At 51.3% G+C, this 17,133-nt stretch overlaps 1 protein-coding gene across 8 annotated transcripts in view; it reads left to right on the top strand.

Annotated features, from left to right (window-relative positions):
• Positions 1-3,548: 3,548 nt before the first annotated feature.
• Positions 3,549-17,133, top strand: part of SYT6 (synaptotagmin 6) — an 86,290-nt gene continuing 72,705 nt past the window's right edge. For 2 of the 8 annotated variants that reach the window (XM_045012126.1, XR_006578631.1), the window contains exon 1: positions 4,827-5,281. In XM_045012126.1, coding sequence (XP_044868061.1) covers positions 5,128-5,281 — 154 coding nt within the window. In that variant the 5' untranslated portion in view covers positions 4,827-5,127. Of the gene's footprint in view, positions 3,862-4,825; positions 5,282-6,041; positions 6,359-17,133 lie in introns of those variants that run through there. The other 6 variants (XM_045012125.1, XM_045012127.1, XM_045012128.1 and 3 more) reach the window with 6 other exon arrangements.

Below are 17,133 nucleotides of genomic sequence, written 5' to 3'. Positions count from 1 at the left end.
TAAAGGGGTGAGAAAGAGGTGCTGTGCTCCCCCAAACGCTGTGAGCATATCTGCGCGGAGATGCTTGCCAGAGCTGGGAGCGCTGCAGGGCAAGGGCAGACATCTGCTGGGCATATAGGTCGGATCAGGGAAGGAGTCTGAGATCGCATCGTGGTTCCTGCCTGGGGGAGATGGAGGCACCAGGCGCCTTCACTGGTCACCTCGAGGAATGGAAGTTTGGCTGTGGGGAGCACGTCTGGGTTCTGCTGTAGTGACAGTAAGGGCCTGCGGGAGTTTGCGAGCATAGACGGCGTCTCTAGACGCTCTTCCTGGTGCTCAAAGGAAAGTCTGGATGTCTCTTTCAGAGAGGAGTTTTGGTGTTCTTGCTGCCTTCAGCCCTTGCACACAGCCGGAGGCAGACTGGATCCTGGAGGCAGCAAGGAAAGAGCTGGGATAGATGCAGAGGTGAGCTAGGGACGCAGAGGTTTGGAAGAAGAAGGCAGGATCTTCCAGTGTTTTCACCAAGCAGCTGATTCTCACTTGCCCACATGGGCACAACCTCTCCTTTCCCAGAAACAAACTGAGAAAAGGACGAGTGTGACCCTCATGCCTTTCAGTAGGAAGGGCCCCAATTGGCTTGGGCTGTTTTTCGCTCTACACAAGAGGAGATTATATATACCTGATTGTTTGGACAGAGTCTGCCGCTCTGTGTGCATTTCCCAGACCTTTGACTAAGGCATAGTCTGCCTCTCTTCCCCGCTCCTCAACTGCACAGGAGTTCATGAATTGCAGAAGACGTAACTTAAGGCTGGATCCTGCAGCTCTTGTTTAAAATGTCTTAAACCCTCCATCTGCAGAGAAGAATCTAGCCCTAGGCCTAAAACCCCTAGATCTGGATCATTGCTGACAAGGCCAACAGTTGCACATGTTCCATCTCTGCCCCGCCGAGCAGCTCCAGGATATTACGTGTTTAGATCTAATCAGCCTGGAGAGTGTGTTGTTCTCCTGGAAGCCCAGGAGGATGTTCCCCAACCCTTGACCTAATTACTTGTCTGCATGATGCTCCTGATTCTGGAGTTGCTAGCACTAATAACTGACGCAAAGGCCACAGACCCGCGTGCTCTGGAGCACTGAGAGTAGAAGGTGCCAGCCCACTAATGGAAAGAGATCAAGTGTATAGAAGAAGCTGTTGACTCAGAAGAGAGAGACAAGAGGCGCTAATGGAAAGGGATCAAGTACTGAGTGCAGTTTTTACCAGTATATACCGTCTCTTGTTTCCTTCTTTTACAGCCAGCTCTGTGGTCACACAGCTACACTCTGTCCACTGCAGCCCAGCTGATGGCACAGCCAGTAAAGAAAACCAAGCTTGTGTTTTTTTAAAACCGGGAGGGCTGAGTCTGGCATGCCCTGGGGGCATAGCTGTGCATTGAGGGGAGACAGCTCTGAGCCACAGACTTGCATACATCCCCCTGCGATGTGCGTGTGTGTCTTGTGGAGGCTTTGAAGGCCAGCGAGCCCCTGGCTGGTTGCAGTGGAGAACCTCCTTCCAAGCGCCTGTCCCACCCTGCATTTTGCTCAGTCACAGACCAGGAGAACAGAAAGCGGGTTGCAGTTGTTCTCAACCTTTCCTGACACAGTGTATTTAGTGTCACTTTCCTGACCCTCTTCACTTACACCAGTGTAAACACAGGAATATGCCTTCTCCTATGGGAGGCAGCAATACCCGCCCCCCCCACCCCCGCCCGTGCAGCGTTGAGAGCATCCCGTGCCCAGTGGGCAGCCCCGCTGGGAGAGAACTTTATTATTAATGTCCTGGTATTGTGGGGAGCCTACAGCCCCTAATCAGGGTCAGGCCCCCCCGTGCTTTGGGCTGTACAACTCGCCTAACAAAACGAGAGGTTAGTCTAACTAACGTCGGGATGCAAACAATGGGGAGGGGCACTTGGGCAGCGGGCGCAGGCGGTGGCTTGGTTACATGGACGAGCTCTGTGGATAATTTGCAGTTTTCAACATGCAAATAAAGACGGGGTTGAGTGAGGCTGTTATGTAAACTTTAATGCAAATTACACATGAGTCTTATGCTCCTGGGAAATTGCCAGTGCGGCTTCCAGTGTTGCAAAGTTTGGGCTCCCTGCATGGTTTGCAGAGTCCTGTGCGCTCTATACGAGACCCTAGCAGGTTGCTGGTGCTGATAATGTTCTATCTTACCCTTATGTATGGCAACCTATTCCTGAAATGCCTCTGATCCTGCGCATATTCCTGGCTCTGCCGGCCGGGGTAGGGGAACTCATTAGAAGTGTCTGTGTGTGGCTAGCCACAGGACACTGCCTCTCAATAAACAGATTCAATCACGTTGTCATGGCAACTGGAATTTTGACCTGAGAAGTGCTTGGTGTCTTGCTCCATGCGGTTCACTAGCTGCTGAGCTCCATACCGCACTGTCATGGGAGCCTGCGCACAGGCAGGATGGTTGGAACACTGTATCACGTTGCCATGGTGAAACGGTAACTCTCGCACGGTTAGAATTGTACACACAGCGTCGCCTGTTTTAGATGTGTCGCAAGGAACAATGCGCCTGTGACAATCCTGAGCACAGGATGTGAACCTCAGAGCCAGTGTCACTGACAGCACTCGATTGGCACATGCACCTCAGTCTGGGGCGGTTGTCACTCACTGCCGTTACAGAACCCGCACGGCATGTCTTGGAGGGAGTCGTTAACCTGCCATTCCGGGGATTTATTGTGCATTTTAATGGACTTGGTTATGCTCTGTGGCTGTCTGACTGATTTTTATGTGTCCTTTCACTCTGGGTATCTCGTTAACTCCCTGATGGCATTTCTGATGTATGAAATAGTTGGGCATCCCTCCCAAAAGCGGCTCTTGAATTGGGAAGTAATAGGTTATTTTTATACATAACTAAATATTTGGAACCTCTTCCAGGGGTTTGCAAATACACCTCTACCCCGCTATAACATGACCCGATATAACATGGGTTCGCATATAGCGTGGTAGCAGCGGGGCTCCGGCAGCAATTTAAAGGGTCCGGGGCTCCGGCTGCTGCGGGGCGCCCCGGGCCCTTTAAATCACCACTGGAGCCGTGCCGCCGCTACCCCGCTATAACAAGGTTTCAGTTATAAGGCAGTAGGGATTTTTGGCTCCTCACGACCGCGTTATAGCAGGGTAGAGGTGTACCACCTTTTCTGTGATAAGCAAGGATTTTTCTAGGCCTGGGAAGGCACAGACCATGGGCCTGACAGAGCGCTGGACTCTTCCTGCCTTTTTCTATTGGGGGCCCATGGCAAATAGCTCTGGTAGCAGTTGTCTCTGAATTCACCATCCATGTCCCTGAGACAGAAGGTGAGAGAAGTTAGAGAAAGAAATGGCCACATCCAGTGTTCTATTCAGCCCAGAGAAAAAATACAATAAATATTCCAAGTGACAGAGCTTCCCTCAGAGTAGGGGCGCCCCTCAACCTGGGGTCATGACCTCCAGCAGCATCACAAAGAAGGTCAGAGGATTGTGACCACCCTGCCCTCCCCTCACTGCTGGGTGGGGGCTTCTGGCTAGATGCAGGGGAGTAGTTCCCAGGTTACTGTATGGAAAAGAGTGAGAACTACTGCCCTAGGGACTGACCATTCTACAGTCTAGATCTCACCATCAGGGCAGCCTAAACTCCCGGTCAGTGTCACTGTTACTGATCAGGGAGATGAGAGCATGAAGGCCAGTTTAAAATATTATCTAGGGCTGTTGCACGTGTTACAGGATCTTGAGGCCTTGGCTACACAACAAGCTGCCTTGTTTTAACTAACGGTGTGATTTTTAACTGATTTTAGTTAATCCGAAGCAAACCAGTGTGGACACTCTTATTTCAGATTAAACCAGGTATATTTCAGTTTAAGTATTTAAGAATTATTCCACCCTAGCTATGCCAGGCAACCCATGTAGGTCCATCTGCAGTGCCATTTGGCAGAACAGTGCCAGGTTATTCTGTGCCCCCAGGAGTGGGCGTTGAAGGTCCGGATAGTTGGCTACAGCGTGTCTTTTAGTTTGCTCTGTGTGAGGAAACACAGCTGCAAAGGTGCCTGACGCTTTGTGTGGGCATTTGCGGAGCCCTGAGCTGAGGCTTACATTGTGGTGTTGCTCAGAGAGCTGCAGCAAGTGATTATTGGACAGGACAAGTGCAGTGGCATGGATCCCGACACACTTCCTATTCCACCGTGAGATGGACGCTTAGCACAGTAGCCAGCTTAACTCTGCTTTTCTCTCCAGCACCTTCATTTATATTTGCACTAGCTGCTCCTCTCCAGAAGCAGCAAGAAATGATTCCACTGAGGATAATTGTAATTACCCCATTATGTGATCTGCTTCTTTGCTCATGCCTAACAAATGTGTTTTCTATTAAACAGAGTAGCTCTGTCATGCTGCATGACCTATCTGTTAAATTGCAATAGGCATCCAAAAGTGACACCATCATACATTAAAAAAATCATCTAATTACACAACATAACAACGGCTGCACTCCCTATCGCTGTCCATAGCCTGGTACGTTAGCACTGGCACAAGCCAGTAAATAAAATCTGTTTCTTTCTGTGTATTGCTCTCTGCAATTGGAAGCAGTGTGTAGCACACTCCCTGCTTTCCGCTATTTTTGGTGACAAGCTGTTCCTGGCTGGAGGATTCCAACGCTCATTTTTCTGCACAGAGGCTCTTAGGCTTGGATTTGAGCTATGCACCTGGGCAGGGGAAATGTCTCCTCACATGCTGAGAGAGAAGGTGCAGCAAGTAAGAGGTTAAAAAAATGCTCTGGGCTGCAGCTTTAAAATGTAACATGGAAGGCATCAAACTGAATTTGGTAGGAGGTTCCTTGTCTGGCACACGCCTTGGCAGCACAGAGCTATCTGATCTCAGAGGCAATCAGACAATCAGACACTGGCTGGATTGCAGGAAGCTGCCCTCCGGCAGTCAAGTCCTAACTCTGAGAAGGGCTCAGATCCCTGACGTCTCAGGGGCAGTGTGCAGCCAGGCACAGCACAGGAGCACCAGGGGGCAGAGTGGGTGGTGGTGTGTTCCTGGAGATAAATACATTCTTTCCCTAGTTTGGTTTTCCTAGACAGTCAGCTAGGGGGAGTGAAGGATGCAGTTTTGGAGATGAGTGCCACCAAGGAGGACAGCCGGTGTCAGAAGGCAGTTCGGATTGTCACCGACCTGTGCCGGAAGAAAAGCCTGCCCAGCCTGGATTTGGACACCTGCAGGGGGTTCCTCCTCCTGCCTTCAGACCAGAGCCTGAGTATCTCGGAGCCAGGTACAGTAATCCCTGCTCTGCAGGGCTGAGCTCTTCCCGTAGGTAAGAGAGCTAATGCACACCAAGAGCCAAGGCAGACTGGCATAGGAGGTGACTTCTCTAAAGGGACTGGAGTTGGCACAGATGTGTAGCTAGCAGCACTGATAATCCCCTTGCCAGGAGCTGAGGGGCTGGGTCTCTGTCCAGAATTTATCTCCATCTCTGTGTATGTGTTGCCATTGAACCCCATCCCATAGTTCTGCTGTCATGTTTTGTCTGGAAATTCCAAGTAACCTGTTGCAAGTTGGAAGTTCTGGAGCTAGTGGCTGCAAGGACAGCTAGAGTGGGACTTGAGAGGGAGGGGATGTTACCAATGCAAATAACAGAGGGACAATCCTGCTGCAGAGAAGTCTTGTCTGTTAAAGTTTCTGTGAAAGTCCCATGTTGTACTGACAAGTTAGATACCTGTAGTAAACACAGCAGTGGTTTCAATGACCGGAGTAGCCTGAAGTGTTTGTCCATATCTCCATTTAAGGACAGGAAGGGCTTGAATCGATTTGTTTAACTAGTGAGGCGTTTAATAGACTTTTCTGTATCTGTTTGCTAGCAAAAGCAAATGCAGTTGTAGTTTCACATCTGTCCCCAGTTCTTCCTTGCCAGCCGGCTAACACTAGAGGGACACACGGGCATTTCAGAGACTAACTGAGCTTGGGCGCTGCAGCAGCAAAGGGGTATTTCACCCTTTAAGTGAGGTTAATTTCCTGCATCTCTCTGCCTATCAGATGGTTATTCCAGGGGCTTCTAGATTAAATGAATCCTTGCACCCCACCTCCACAGTTGGGGGAGATCAACCAGGCAACCTCTTTTGAGGTTATAACGCCGTATTTTAGCACTATCCTTTTTTGGAATGCGGCAGGTTGCCCACAAAGTGCAGAATCCGTATTCAGCAATATCTGTCAGCTGCTGAGAGTCTTTTAACATCTTTAAAGAGAACGTTCTGCCATCACCAGTACTCAGCCTGCGCAGATTGTATTAGGCAGCTCTCACAGACTTCTTGGGCCAGATTCATTCAGTCCAGTGGCGTGATCCCTGGGAAGGGTAAGTATTTTGCTACATTGTTTCTTGTTCTTTTAAACAATTCATCTTATTTAAAAGCATCACTATTGTTATTATTTAACAATTACATGGTGGTGGTGCCTGGGTCCCCATTGCGTCCCAGAGCATCTAAAATCCTGCCAGCCTTGCAGGTTGGTCCTGGTGCTGTGCTCAGAACAGGTTGGCAGGGCAGTCATTGTAGCCTTTGTAACGGGGCCTTTTGTGTTCAACACAACCCGGGCAAGGCACCAGCGTACATGGCAGTGGAGAGTTGCGTGCTATCGCCTGTCTCCCGCTTTGCGTGTGTGCACAGTGCATGCCATGTGTAATAGCTCTGCCAGATATCATGTCTGTCTACATCTTTCTGCTGCCCACAGCACTACACTGTTAGCATGCCAGTCAGAACTGATGTCTCTATTTCACTGCTCCTTACTGGAGTTTCTGCATATTTGTAGAGCATAGTATTAGGGATTGTTGGCTTAAAACAAGCCCAAGGCTAAACCTGCACTGAAGGGGTGAAGTGAGTCTGTTAGGAGGTGGACAGGGGAACATTTCCCTGGTTTTGGCCATAAGTGGAATTACTGGAGTCTCACCCAGCCCGTGACACTTGTGGTGTCTCCAAGCGGAGCGGCACTGGGAAGTCCTAGAGAATGCTATTCCCACAAGCATTTCCACACCCAGGAGCCCTGGTTCAGAGCCTGTTAGCGTGCGGACAGTTCTCTAACTCCACCTGGCACTTGGGACCCTTTGAGATTAGCCCAGCATTAATTTTCTCAATTTGAGCTGCAGACTCTGAGGACTGGTACTGGTCTCTGCCGAGAGAGAGCCTGTATCCCCCTGCTGGAGCAGGGCAGCATAGAGCTAATGGATCCTTCTGCCCGAGGCAAGGTAACACATCTGTGTCCCCAGGGCAGTGCAATGAGTGGGCTTAGGGCTCTCGGACTTTGCTCTCAACAGAAGGAGATGCTGGGGTGGGTGTGTACAGAAGAGGGGAACCCTGCAGAGGCTGCAGGAGGATGGTGCCACCACCTTCCACTCAGCTGCTCCTGCTCCACTTCCCACTGCAGCCAGCACACTCCCCATGTGCATAGGAGCAGAGTTTGTGCTGGCTCTGTGCCCTGCACTGGGCTGATCCTATCTGCGCATTTTAAGCAAGGCAGCCGTGCTGCACTGGAGTCTCTATCCATTATGTGTGTGTGTCTGTCTATCTGTCAGTCGACCTACTGTTGTTTTGGGCTACGTACCTGTATGTTAGTTCTAGTCACTAATGTTACAGTGGCACATAGCAACCTGGTGTTTATCCATCAGCCATTTAAAACCCCATTGGTACACACACACACAGGGAGAACTGCAGGCAGTTTTTCCTTGCAGTGGCCTGTCCCATTTTAACCGTTCGCAGCATTGTACCCCTTTGAGGATTCAGAACTCTGTCTGATAATCACTCCAGTGTTCCCAGCTAAGAGTGGAGCTACATCCTGTATGTGAACCTGGGCTATGGGAGAAGATCATGCTGAGCAGATTGAAACATGAGCAGAGGGCATGTTAATAGCTGCTTCCACTGCTCTGCTTGCTGGTCCCTGTGTGGGGCAAGCCAGGGCCACGTGTATGCCTACAGAGCACTCAGCACACTGATCAGTGCCCAGCTCAGCTGGTAGTGCTAATTCTAGAATGTCTGACTGCAGAACTTCTCCAGCCCAGCAAACGAGCATATTTGCATATTGAACTGAGTACAAGCAGCTGCAATCTGTCTGGGGCCTTCACTTTGATAAGAAACTTCTCCCAACTACTATTATTTATTATCTGTGGTGTGCCTCAGTGCCTCTCTGAACTGTCATAGCTGCCTGCTACACATTTTGCGTTAGAGACCTATGCTAAGTAAATCTGTTGGCAGCCACCTGGAATATTGGCTCAGATCTGGTCACGTCTCCTGCATGAGGATGGAGCACAAGGCAAAAGGGTCCAGAGGTGGGCAACGAAATTGCTGTGTGCAGGGAGAGTGCTGTATGAGGAGAGGCTGAAGGAAGAGATTGTGCAGGTCAGAAGGAAGATGAATGGGGGGCCATTAGTGAGGTGTTTACACTAAGGAATGGGGGTAGAGCAGGTAAACTGGGCCCTTCTGTTAACTCTCTCTCAGTATGCAAGGACAAGGAACACCCAATGAAAAGATAACATTTGATGGAACGACGTATGTTTTTACACAATGTTTAACATTCTCCCGTGGAACTCCCCACTGCAAGGTGTCACTGAAGCCAGGGGCTTGGGAAGATTAAAAATGGATTAGACATTTATATGGATAATGGGAAAATCCAGTTCCATTAGAGAGGATCAAATGTTTATAGGGGATATTAACCTTCCTGATTCGAGGCATAAACCAGTCGCTAACTGATGGGGGGGTTAGGGACCCGCTGCCACATAATGGGCTATTCCATTAGTGGTGCTGGCTGCTGTTGGAGGGAGGATACTCAGCTAACCGGATGCCCGGTTGGACTTCTGGGTTCTAGATGCTCTTGTTTACATGTTGCACTTGGAACACACAGCCCCTCTCCGGTGTACATCCAATGAACTTAGGTATTTAGCCCATCACTGACTTGGGGAATGGTAGTTCTGCTTATTCTGCACCACATCGGATGACCAGATGACAAAGGTGAAATATCAGGATGCGGGGGGAGCAAAAAAAAAAAGCTGCCAGAGGGCCCCCCCTTGCACCAGCTCGCCTCGTCTCCCCCTCCCCCTCTAGGGGAAGGTGCCCAGCTGGTGCAATCCTGCCCACTCAGACAGCAGCATTTCAGGAAGGCAGCAGCTCTGCCCTGCAGCACAGAGCACCCCAGGATTAGGAAGTGAGTGGCTGGGGCGTGCTCAGCCTGCGGCCGCTCTGACCCCACCGAGTTGCCCTGTGCGTGGGGCGAGTCTGTCCCCAGGTACAAGAACGGCCTGTAGCGCCGAGCCGCCCGCAGCCCGTCCCTGCGTTGCGGCCCCAGGGGGTTCGGGGCAAGGCACATGGTATGCGCAACAGCTGGACAAAGGGGCCGGGGGACACGGGAGCCCTCAAGGAATGGGGGCCGCCAGCCGTCCCAGGGGAGGGGTCCGGTGGGCGGCAGCTCTGCCCCTCAGGCGTGGGGTCTGGGCGTGGCACTGGCGGCCCGGCCAGGCGCCCCGCGGCCTCTCCCACCTTCATGCAGCTTGGGACACTGGACAAACAAGCAATTTTGTCCTCTCCAAATCCCCTCCCGCCCCCTCCTTCCAGCGCTTGCGCCGCCATACAGCTGATCAGCGCAAGCCTGGGAGGGAGAGGAATGTGGTGTGCTTGGGGAAGAGGTGGGGCCAGGGCAGGGATTTGAGGAGGGATCCAATGGGGCAGTGAGGGGGTGGCGATGGGGCAGGGCCAGGGCAGAGATTTGGGGAGGGATCCAATGGGGAAAGGAGGGGGCAGAGTCGGGGCACGGGCGGGGGGGCGCGAGCCCCTCCGGGCTCCACCTGTGCGCCGGAGCGGAGGGCAAAATTGCTTGTTTGTCCCGTGTCCTGACCGAACATCGGTCGGGACACAGGACAAACAAGCAAATATCGGGACAGTCCCGATAAAATCGGGATGTCTGGTCACCCTAGCACCGCATAGGGTCATATATCAATCCAGCACAGAACAGACTGAGCCAGACAATCTTGTGTGAAGAGTCAGATCCAAGCCCCAAGCAAAAGCCTGAAGATTGTATGGTAAAGACGATAAAGCCTTGCGTATAATTATAACGGTTGGTGCAGTAAAGGGAAGGCAGCAGCAGCAGGACTTTTCTTTTGCATTACCTGTTGCCACCGAGGCAAGACTGACTCTTTCTCTAATCACATCATCTCTGGAGCCATTTCTCTATCAGAGTTTGATAGTTTGGGTCAATCTGTTAACCAAGGAATAAATCAAGCAGTGTGTGCAGTTTCTGGATCTGTTTATCTATCAGACTTTGCTTTGCTGAGTGCCCATCACCGATGTTTAAGTGCAGACTGCATCTTTTGCGTAGACCCGAGAAAGAAAACTGAACTAATGCTACAAGGCTAGGAGCCATGGCTGTTCTGCATGGCTGCTCCTGTTTGTCACCAGACCTGTAGGAAAGAGTGGATTTTGGTATGGGCTTTCATAAGCCAATGGAGAGCAGTGTGTGCTGGGCAAAACTGCAGTTACACAGCAAATGGCCAGCCTATACTAACCCTGTTCAACGGCTGCTGGTTGCCCTGGTCAGTGTCTAAAACTGTGAAGGGATAAACCTTTGCCAAACAGCTCAAGAGCTGGAATAAAATCGAGGATAAGCTGAGCAGGTTTTTATGCAGGGATCCTTTGCTAAAGTGCTTTGGGGGGTGTACAAAAGGTGCTACAGTATATAAAAGCAGGTGCTGTTCCATTGTATGCACTTAGGGTTATATATCAGCTATTTCTCCCCTACTCAAAGTGCACAGGTAAATGCAGCTGCAGCGTGTTCCTAGTCTATTCTGCAGCGTTGTTTACACAGCAAAGGCATGCTGCAGGCTGCTGCTGGTTAATACTGCAAACAGATCATTAAGTCAGCTAGAAAAATCAGAGATCTGAATGGGAATTTAGCAAGGGAGAGCATCACTTTGCTTTGCTTGCTTCAAATCCCCCCTGCAGCTCCATCTGGAAATCCCGCTTCCCTTCAAGTCTGAAGCTGTTGTGCAGTGGTGCTGTGAGCTGTTAAACAGCTCATTTTGCTCCACCCCAGGGGTAGCTGCATTTAATGCTGGCAGAAGTGAACTCTGAAATATCAGTTCATCTTTATCATGACACTTGGATACTGCAGTAATAGGTACCTTAGCTGATGGATAGATGGGTTACCTATCTCACTGTGGCAGTGTGAGGCTCAAAGTTAGCAGAGCACTTTGAGATACTGGGGAACAGACCCCAGAGAAGTGCAGAATATCAATTGTTGTTTGTTTGTATGGCTCTGGAGTTGGGATTGATGCCCGTTGTGCAAGGTGCTGGACAGGCGTGCAGTGAGAGAGTCTCCACACTGAAGAGCATACGGGCTGAGAATTGTGCCCTCTCCACAAGACTGGAAGTGACAAGGTTTAATAGAAACAGAGGAGCAAATGCAGTGTGGCGGTGTTTTACTTCTGCCCATCATCACACTGACTGAGCTGGGGATCTGGGAAGCCATAGCAGGTCTGCCAGCTAAGACAGCAACTCTCAAGGCTCTGCCGTACCGATGCCTGAAGTGCCCTTTATTATTATTGTTTGTTTGTATTAGTCGTGCCTAGGAGTCGTGCTTCTCCAGAGCTGGCTGGAAGCTCCCTGCCAGTGAGAGGGCAGGAGAGCTAAGCCCGGGGTGCATTTCTCATCAGGTGAGTGGCTGTAGGCTAAAGCTTCCTCATGCCTGCCATGGAGTGCAGCTTTCCATGGGGAAGGGTGTCTCATTCCTAGCCCGCTTCCTCTGTGCCACAGCGAAATGGACTGTCCAGCCGAGAGAAAGGGAGGGTTCTAGGGGCGTGTTGCTGCGGGCGGGTGTGCCTTATACTGTAGAAGCACAATGCCCCGCCTTCCTTTGGGCTGGTGTCTCGCAGTGTCGGGAGCGCTGACCAATCAGCACTCACTCCCACTGTGACATCGCTCCCTGAAGTGCCCTCCTGCAGGGGGCCATGCACACAAGCAGGATGGCCCTGGGGTGAGGCGGGTTTGGAGGCTGTTCTGTGGGCACCTGTTTCAATACAATATCTCACACTCAGGCAGCTCCCATCTGCAGCTCCAACGTGCTTCTAGTCAGAATCCCCGTGACACGGCTGGTGTGAAGTGTGACATGCCGCTCGCCACACGTGCAAATCTCATCACAGGAGAGCAGACATGCCATGCAGCAGGCAGGCCACGTAGCTCTCGACAAAGCCTGTCAATGGCCAGCTGACCTGCAGCCAGGCATGAACGTGTGGGACTGGGGGTACATTTCACCCAGGGGGGCACTTGCCTTTCCCTCCCCAAGCTTCCTTGGGGAACTGCTCCGCCAGGGTTTGTCTGCAGGGGACATGCACCCCTGGTTTGCCTGGCCTTTACGCACCCTCCCATGCTTTGTGTGACAGAGCCCAGGGGCTGGCCAGCTTCCCCACTGTGTCCCTCCAGCTTTATGCTGCTTTCATGCCATTCGCCCCAGGGAGTGACAGCGCTCTGCTGGCATTAGATTGGAGAAATGAAGCTGGGACTGGGCCCCAGGTTTTTTACCTAGAGGGCATGCTGTGAGCCCCCCGGGGCCCCACTGCTGGGGACGGGGGCATGCATGAGGGCTCCTGTAGTTCGTGATGCTGCGGCTTCGTTGTGTAGCCTGATCCCATGACATGTTTGGGGTGTGTCGGCTTGTGTCAAGAGCAGGCAGTGTTGGGTGCTGTTACATTAAATCGAAATCCCTCTCTGTAAGCTACACCCTCTGTTTGCCTTTCACCGTGTCACAACCAGAGCTGGAAAAGACCTGCCTGTGCCACGCCAGTGCCACCCCCCCCCTCCCCCACCCCAGACAGCTGGGATCGCTCAGTCGCCTGCTTGCTTGCCAGTAAAAGCAGCTGTGTGCTGGTGTCTGATGCATTTGGTGCAGCAGCCCCCACAGCAGCCTGGGGACACTGGTCGGTTAGAATAGCGGCTGCTGAATGTAGATTGCGTACCTGCCCCGAGGCAGCTAACGAGCCCCTCCTGGGGGGGTTGGTGTGTGCAGGAATGGCCCTGCCACAATGCAGTCTGAGCAGTGCTCCAGAATTGGTCTGTGGGTAGTCAGGGTCCCTTGCCCTCCCATTGCTCTCAGCAGCTGAGCAAGCTGCTCTTGGACTGAGAGGTAGATTCTGTGCTGACAATAAGTGTTTATTGATTTATGGTTTATTATTACATCCCTTTTTGCAACCTAGACGCATCGCATGAGGCTGTAGTTGCGACAATGAACCGGTAGTGGGCCTGATCCTGTGTTCAGCATCTTTCAGGAGCTCTGCAGTGCCCTGAGGAGCTGCCCCTTAGTGGCACAGACTCAGGTTGTAAAACCCCGGCTGTTATATCTGTCTGTCTCTCAGTCACTGTGGACAATCTGCCTGGCGTTCAGGCCTGTAACCTGGGCAGCATCTTCGACTCAGACCTCTCTGGATCCTCACCTTCAGGTTATGTCTAAATCTTGCCGATTCTTCCTGCATAGACACAGCCTTTCCTATCCACCCTCCTAGCCAGAACTCTTGTCCGTCATCTTGCATCTTAAGTACGGCAACATCCTCTTCTCTGGCCTTGACAAATGTGCTCTGGCACCTTTCCTAACCATCAGAATGCTGCTGCAAAGGCCATTTTCCTAGCCTGTCTCTTTGGCCACATCACCCCTTTCTTGTTATCCGTCCACTGGCTCCTCCTTCTGTCACATCGCTGCTGTCTTCCCTTGCGAGGCTTTTCACTGCCTACTCCCACCTTACTGATCTCTCCAGACCTGGGCTCCCACCTCCTACCAGCCCATGCTGGCAGCCTCCGTCACCCACTTGTTCAATAACATTCAAGTAAGCACCTTTGTGTTTTCTCCCATGCTGTCCCCCACGGGCTCCCATAACACCTGCAAAACTAAGGAATTCCTTCAAAGCGCCCCTTAAAACTCTCTTTGGAGTGACGCACTGATACCACTGCCCATCATGCTGACTAATACTGTGTCCCTTGTGCTCCTCCATCAGTCTGTGGCTTGTTTGATACTTAAATTGTTTTGTTCGGTGTTTGTACAGCACTGAGCACAACCGGGGCCTGCGCTCCAGGACACCACAGTAACACAAATAATAACAACAGCTCTACTTCTCTGTCAGCATTTCTCAAGGGCCAGGGCTCCGGTACTCAGACGGGAGAAGCACAGTGAGCTCTCTCCAAAAGAAACCCCAACTCCTTCCTTTAGGGAATCTCTCCTGTCCGGTGCCTGGAGGCAGCAGGTCTGGCCTGAGGGAAGAGTGGAATTCAGCTAATTATCTGACCAATGTGTTTGAAATTTCCCAGTCTGTGAAGTTGGTGGCAGGGGCGGCTCCAGGCACCAGCACGCCAAGCGCGTGCCTGGGGCAGCAAGCCACAGGGGCGCTCTGCTGGTCGCCGCAAGGGCGGCAGGCAGGTTGCCTTCGGCGGCATGCCTGTGGAGGGTCCGCTGGTCCCGCGGCTTCGGTGGACCTCCCGCAGGTGTGCCGCCGAATCCGCGGGACCAGGGACCTCCCGCAGGAAAGCCACCGAAGGCAGCCTGCCTGCAGGGCTTGGGGCGGCAAAATACCTAGAGCTGCTCCTGGTTGGTGGGTGCAGACTTGGGGTCTTTTTGCTTGGTGGCCGACGCTCTGGAGGTACCACTGGCTTTATTGCCTGGAGACAGAAAATTCCTTCTGTAAAATGAGCAGAAGCCCTTGAGGGAGAAGAGCAAAGGAATCAGTATAGTTAGAGTCGAAAGTGGAAAGTGAAATCCAGTGATGGATCACGCACACACCCCCAGCAGTGGCCAAAGACAAATGCCCTGGGCCACTGCTTAGAGATACTGCAGCATTGTGTGACATCTGAGAGACTGGGCAAAAGCCAGTGTGTGAGAGAGTGTGTGTATGGGGCGGGGGGGTCAGTAGGGTCTTAAGAAGCAGGAATGTGCAGTGGCAGGTTCTCAGTTAATTTAACTGAACCGTCCATCAGAAGGAAAAGACATAGTTAGGTCACAGCCATCCTACCCATCCCAGGGACCAGTGCAGGATTCAGAGTCCTCATTGTCAGCTGTACAACATGTTATTTTTCTGTGCCATGAAAATGAGCTCCTCTGGCTGGCCGCAGACAACGAGTTTCCTTCAGAGTCTGACAGAAATCAGCTGGTCTGCAGAATTAGGCTGCCCCTTCGGGGCTGAACTGAGTTACTGACTCACTCCTAATGTCCTGGGGAGCAAGGCCCAGAGGCCTGGGGCATTCTGGCAGCAGGGCCGTCCACTGGAAGGCAGGGTAACCAATTAGTCATGGGCAGACAATCTGAATGGATGTGGTGGGTCAGAAAGGGTCTGAGAGACAAGCGAGATATTGAAAGCCTCAGTCCAAGACAGGATGAGAATTATAAAATGGATCCAATACTGGACAGAGACTCAGTGGAATAAAATGGGAAATAGGTACTATGCTAGTGACTTAGAGGCTGGCAGGAGGGTGTTCCTGTGGGAAAAAACATTGTCTGGTGATTAGAGAGCTGAGACTCCTGGGTTCTGTGTCAGGCTGGGAGAGGGAATCTGGTGTAATGGTTAGAGAAGCTGGCTGGGAGCCAGGACTCTGGGCTCTGGTCCCAACCATGGCACTGAGGCAGGGTGTGACCCTGTGTAAACCAATTAGCTGCTCTTTTGCCTCAGTTTACCCATATGTTAAATGCGTCCCTCCTCCTGGGGAAGCACTGCAGCTTAAGGACTGAATGATTGCAAGGTGCTGTTGAGATGTTCCCAGTTAAGTCCCCACCACAAGTGCTGGGCGCTAGTCTCAGTAAAGCACACGGAACTTGCCTCAAAACTCACTTCTTCCGTGCACCCACTCTTGCTGACTCACTGCCATTAAAACGCTTCCCCGCCCCCGGGATACCAATGTGGAGAGAGGAGGAAGGAAATGGCGGGCTGGGCAAAGTGTAAAAACAAGGAAAACAGAAGCCCCTAGGCTAAGCTCCCAGTTCCTGGCACATGTCGTCTGTCTACCTGTCTGTTTACCAGTAGCCCTGTGTGTAGTCCTGGGGGGTGCCCTGTGCAAGCTCTGTGGCAGGCAGCAGGTCTTGGACAGGGGGGAACACCCTGTTGGCACTTAACAAACACTCATAAACAGTAACTATTATAAACACCCGCACGTCAATGTCTCTGCTCTGTGGCTGGTCCCTGCATACAGACATGCAGGTGCCTCTTCATGCACTACAGCTCTCCGCATTGCATAGACTTTGCTGGGCACAGACGTTGCTTGGGGTTTTTCTAGGGAAAATTTGCCTCTGAAATTTGTTGGGAAAAAATTCCACTTGAGATGGTGCATGTAGCAGGGAGACCTGACGGGAAAGCTGCATAGAATTGTGACGTCACTCCTTGCTGATGCTGTGCAGCTACAAGCAGCAGCTCTGAATATGCAGATGTGGGAATTAAATTAGTGCAGTGGGCATAATGGATTAATTTGAACCATCATTAAAAATGTATTTTAAACAAAGATATTAATACAGTAGCATGCCATGCCATGCGAATCCTAATCCTCCAAAGCAAAGATATTCCTTGCTTACACTTCCACCACCAGTGGCCACGCAGGTGAGGAGGAGCATGTGGGGCAAAGAGTAGACAGGGGAGACACAGGGACAGACACCTACTTTATCTACACATTGTGTAACACACTTGTAAGAACGTATGTTTCATTCCCTTTTAGTGGCTGGTCCACATATAGAATAAGAGCCTACTGCTAGCTGATGGAGTTATTCCTTTAGTTCAAATAATAGAGGGCTCTCTTTTGATGTTGAAGGTTCCAGGTTCAAATGTAGGGTGCATAACATTTGCAGGTTACATCTTTAATCAAACGATATTAAAAGAATATTAAACCTACAAAACCAGAGACATGCAGATAGAGACAATAATTGAATCATCTATTCACACGTGAATGTTTGTATTTGTGTGTGTACCTATATATGTAGCTATATTTGTGTAGTGTGTTTGCACATGTAAATAACATGCACACACAGAGCCTTGTGGCGTGCGTGTGTTGGTAGCATCCCTGAGCACAGTTGTGGGTTTAGGTTTCGCTGATTGTTGTTGGTTGAATCACTCCTGAAGCCGTACAGTGAGGCTGA

This window comes from Mauremys mutica, chromosome 4 (genome assembly GCF_020497125.1).
Source record: "Mauremys mutica isolate MM-2020 ecotype Southern chromosome 4, ASM2049712v1, whole genome shotgun sequence".
Taxonomy (NCBI): domain Eukaryota; kingdom Metazoa; phylum Chordata; order Testudines; family Geoemydidae; genus Mauremys; species Mauremys mutica.
The sequence above is the reverse complement of the archived record's forward strand: the minus strand, read 5'-3'. Positions and strand labels throughout refer to the sequence as shown.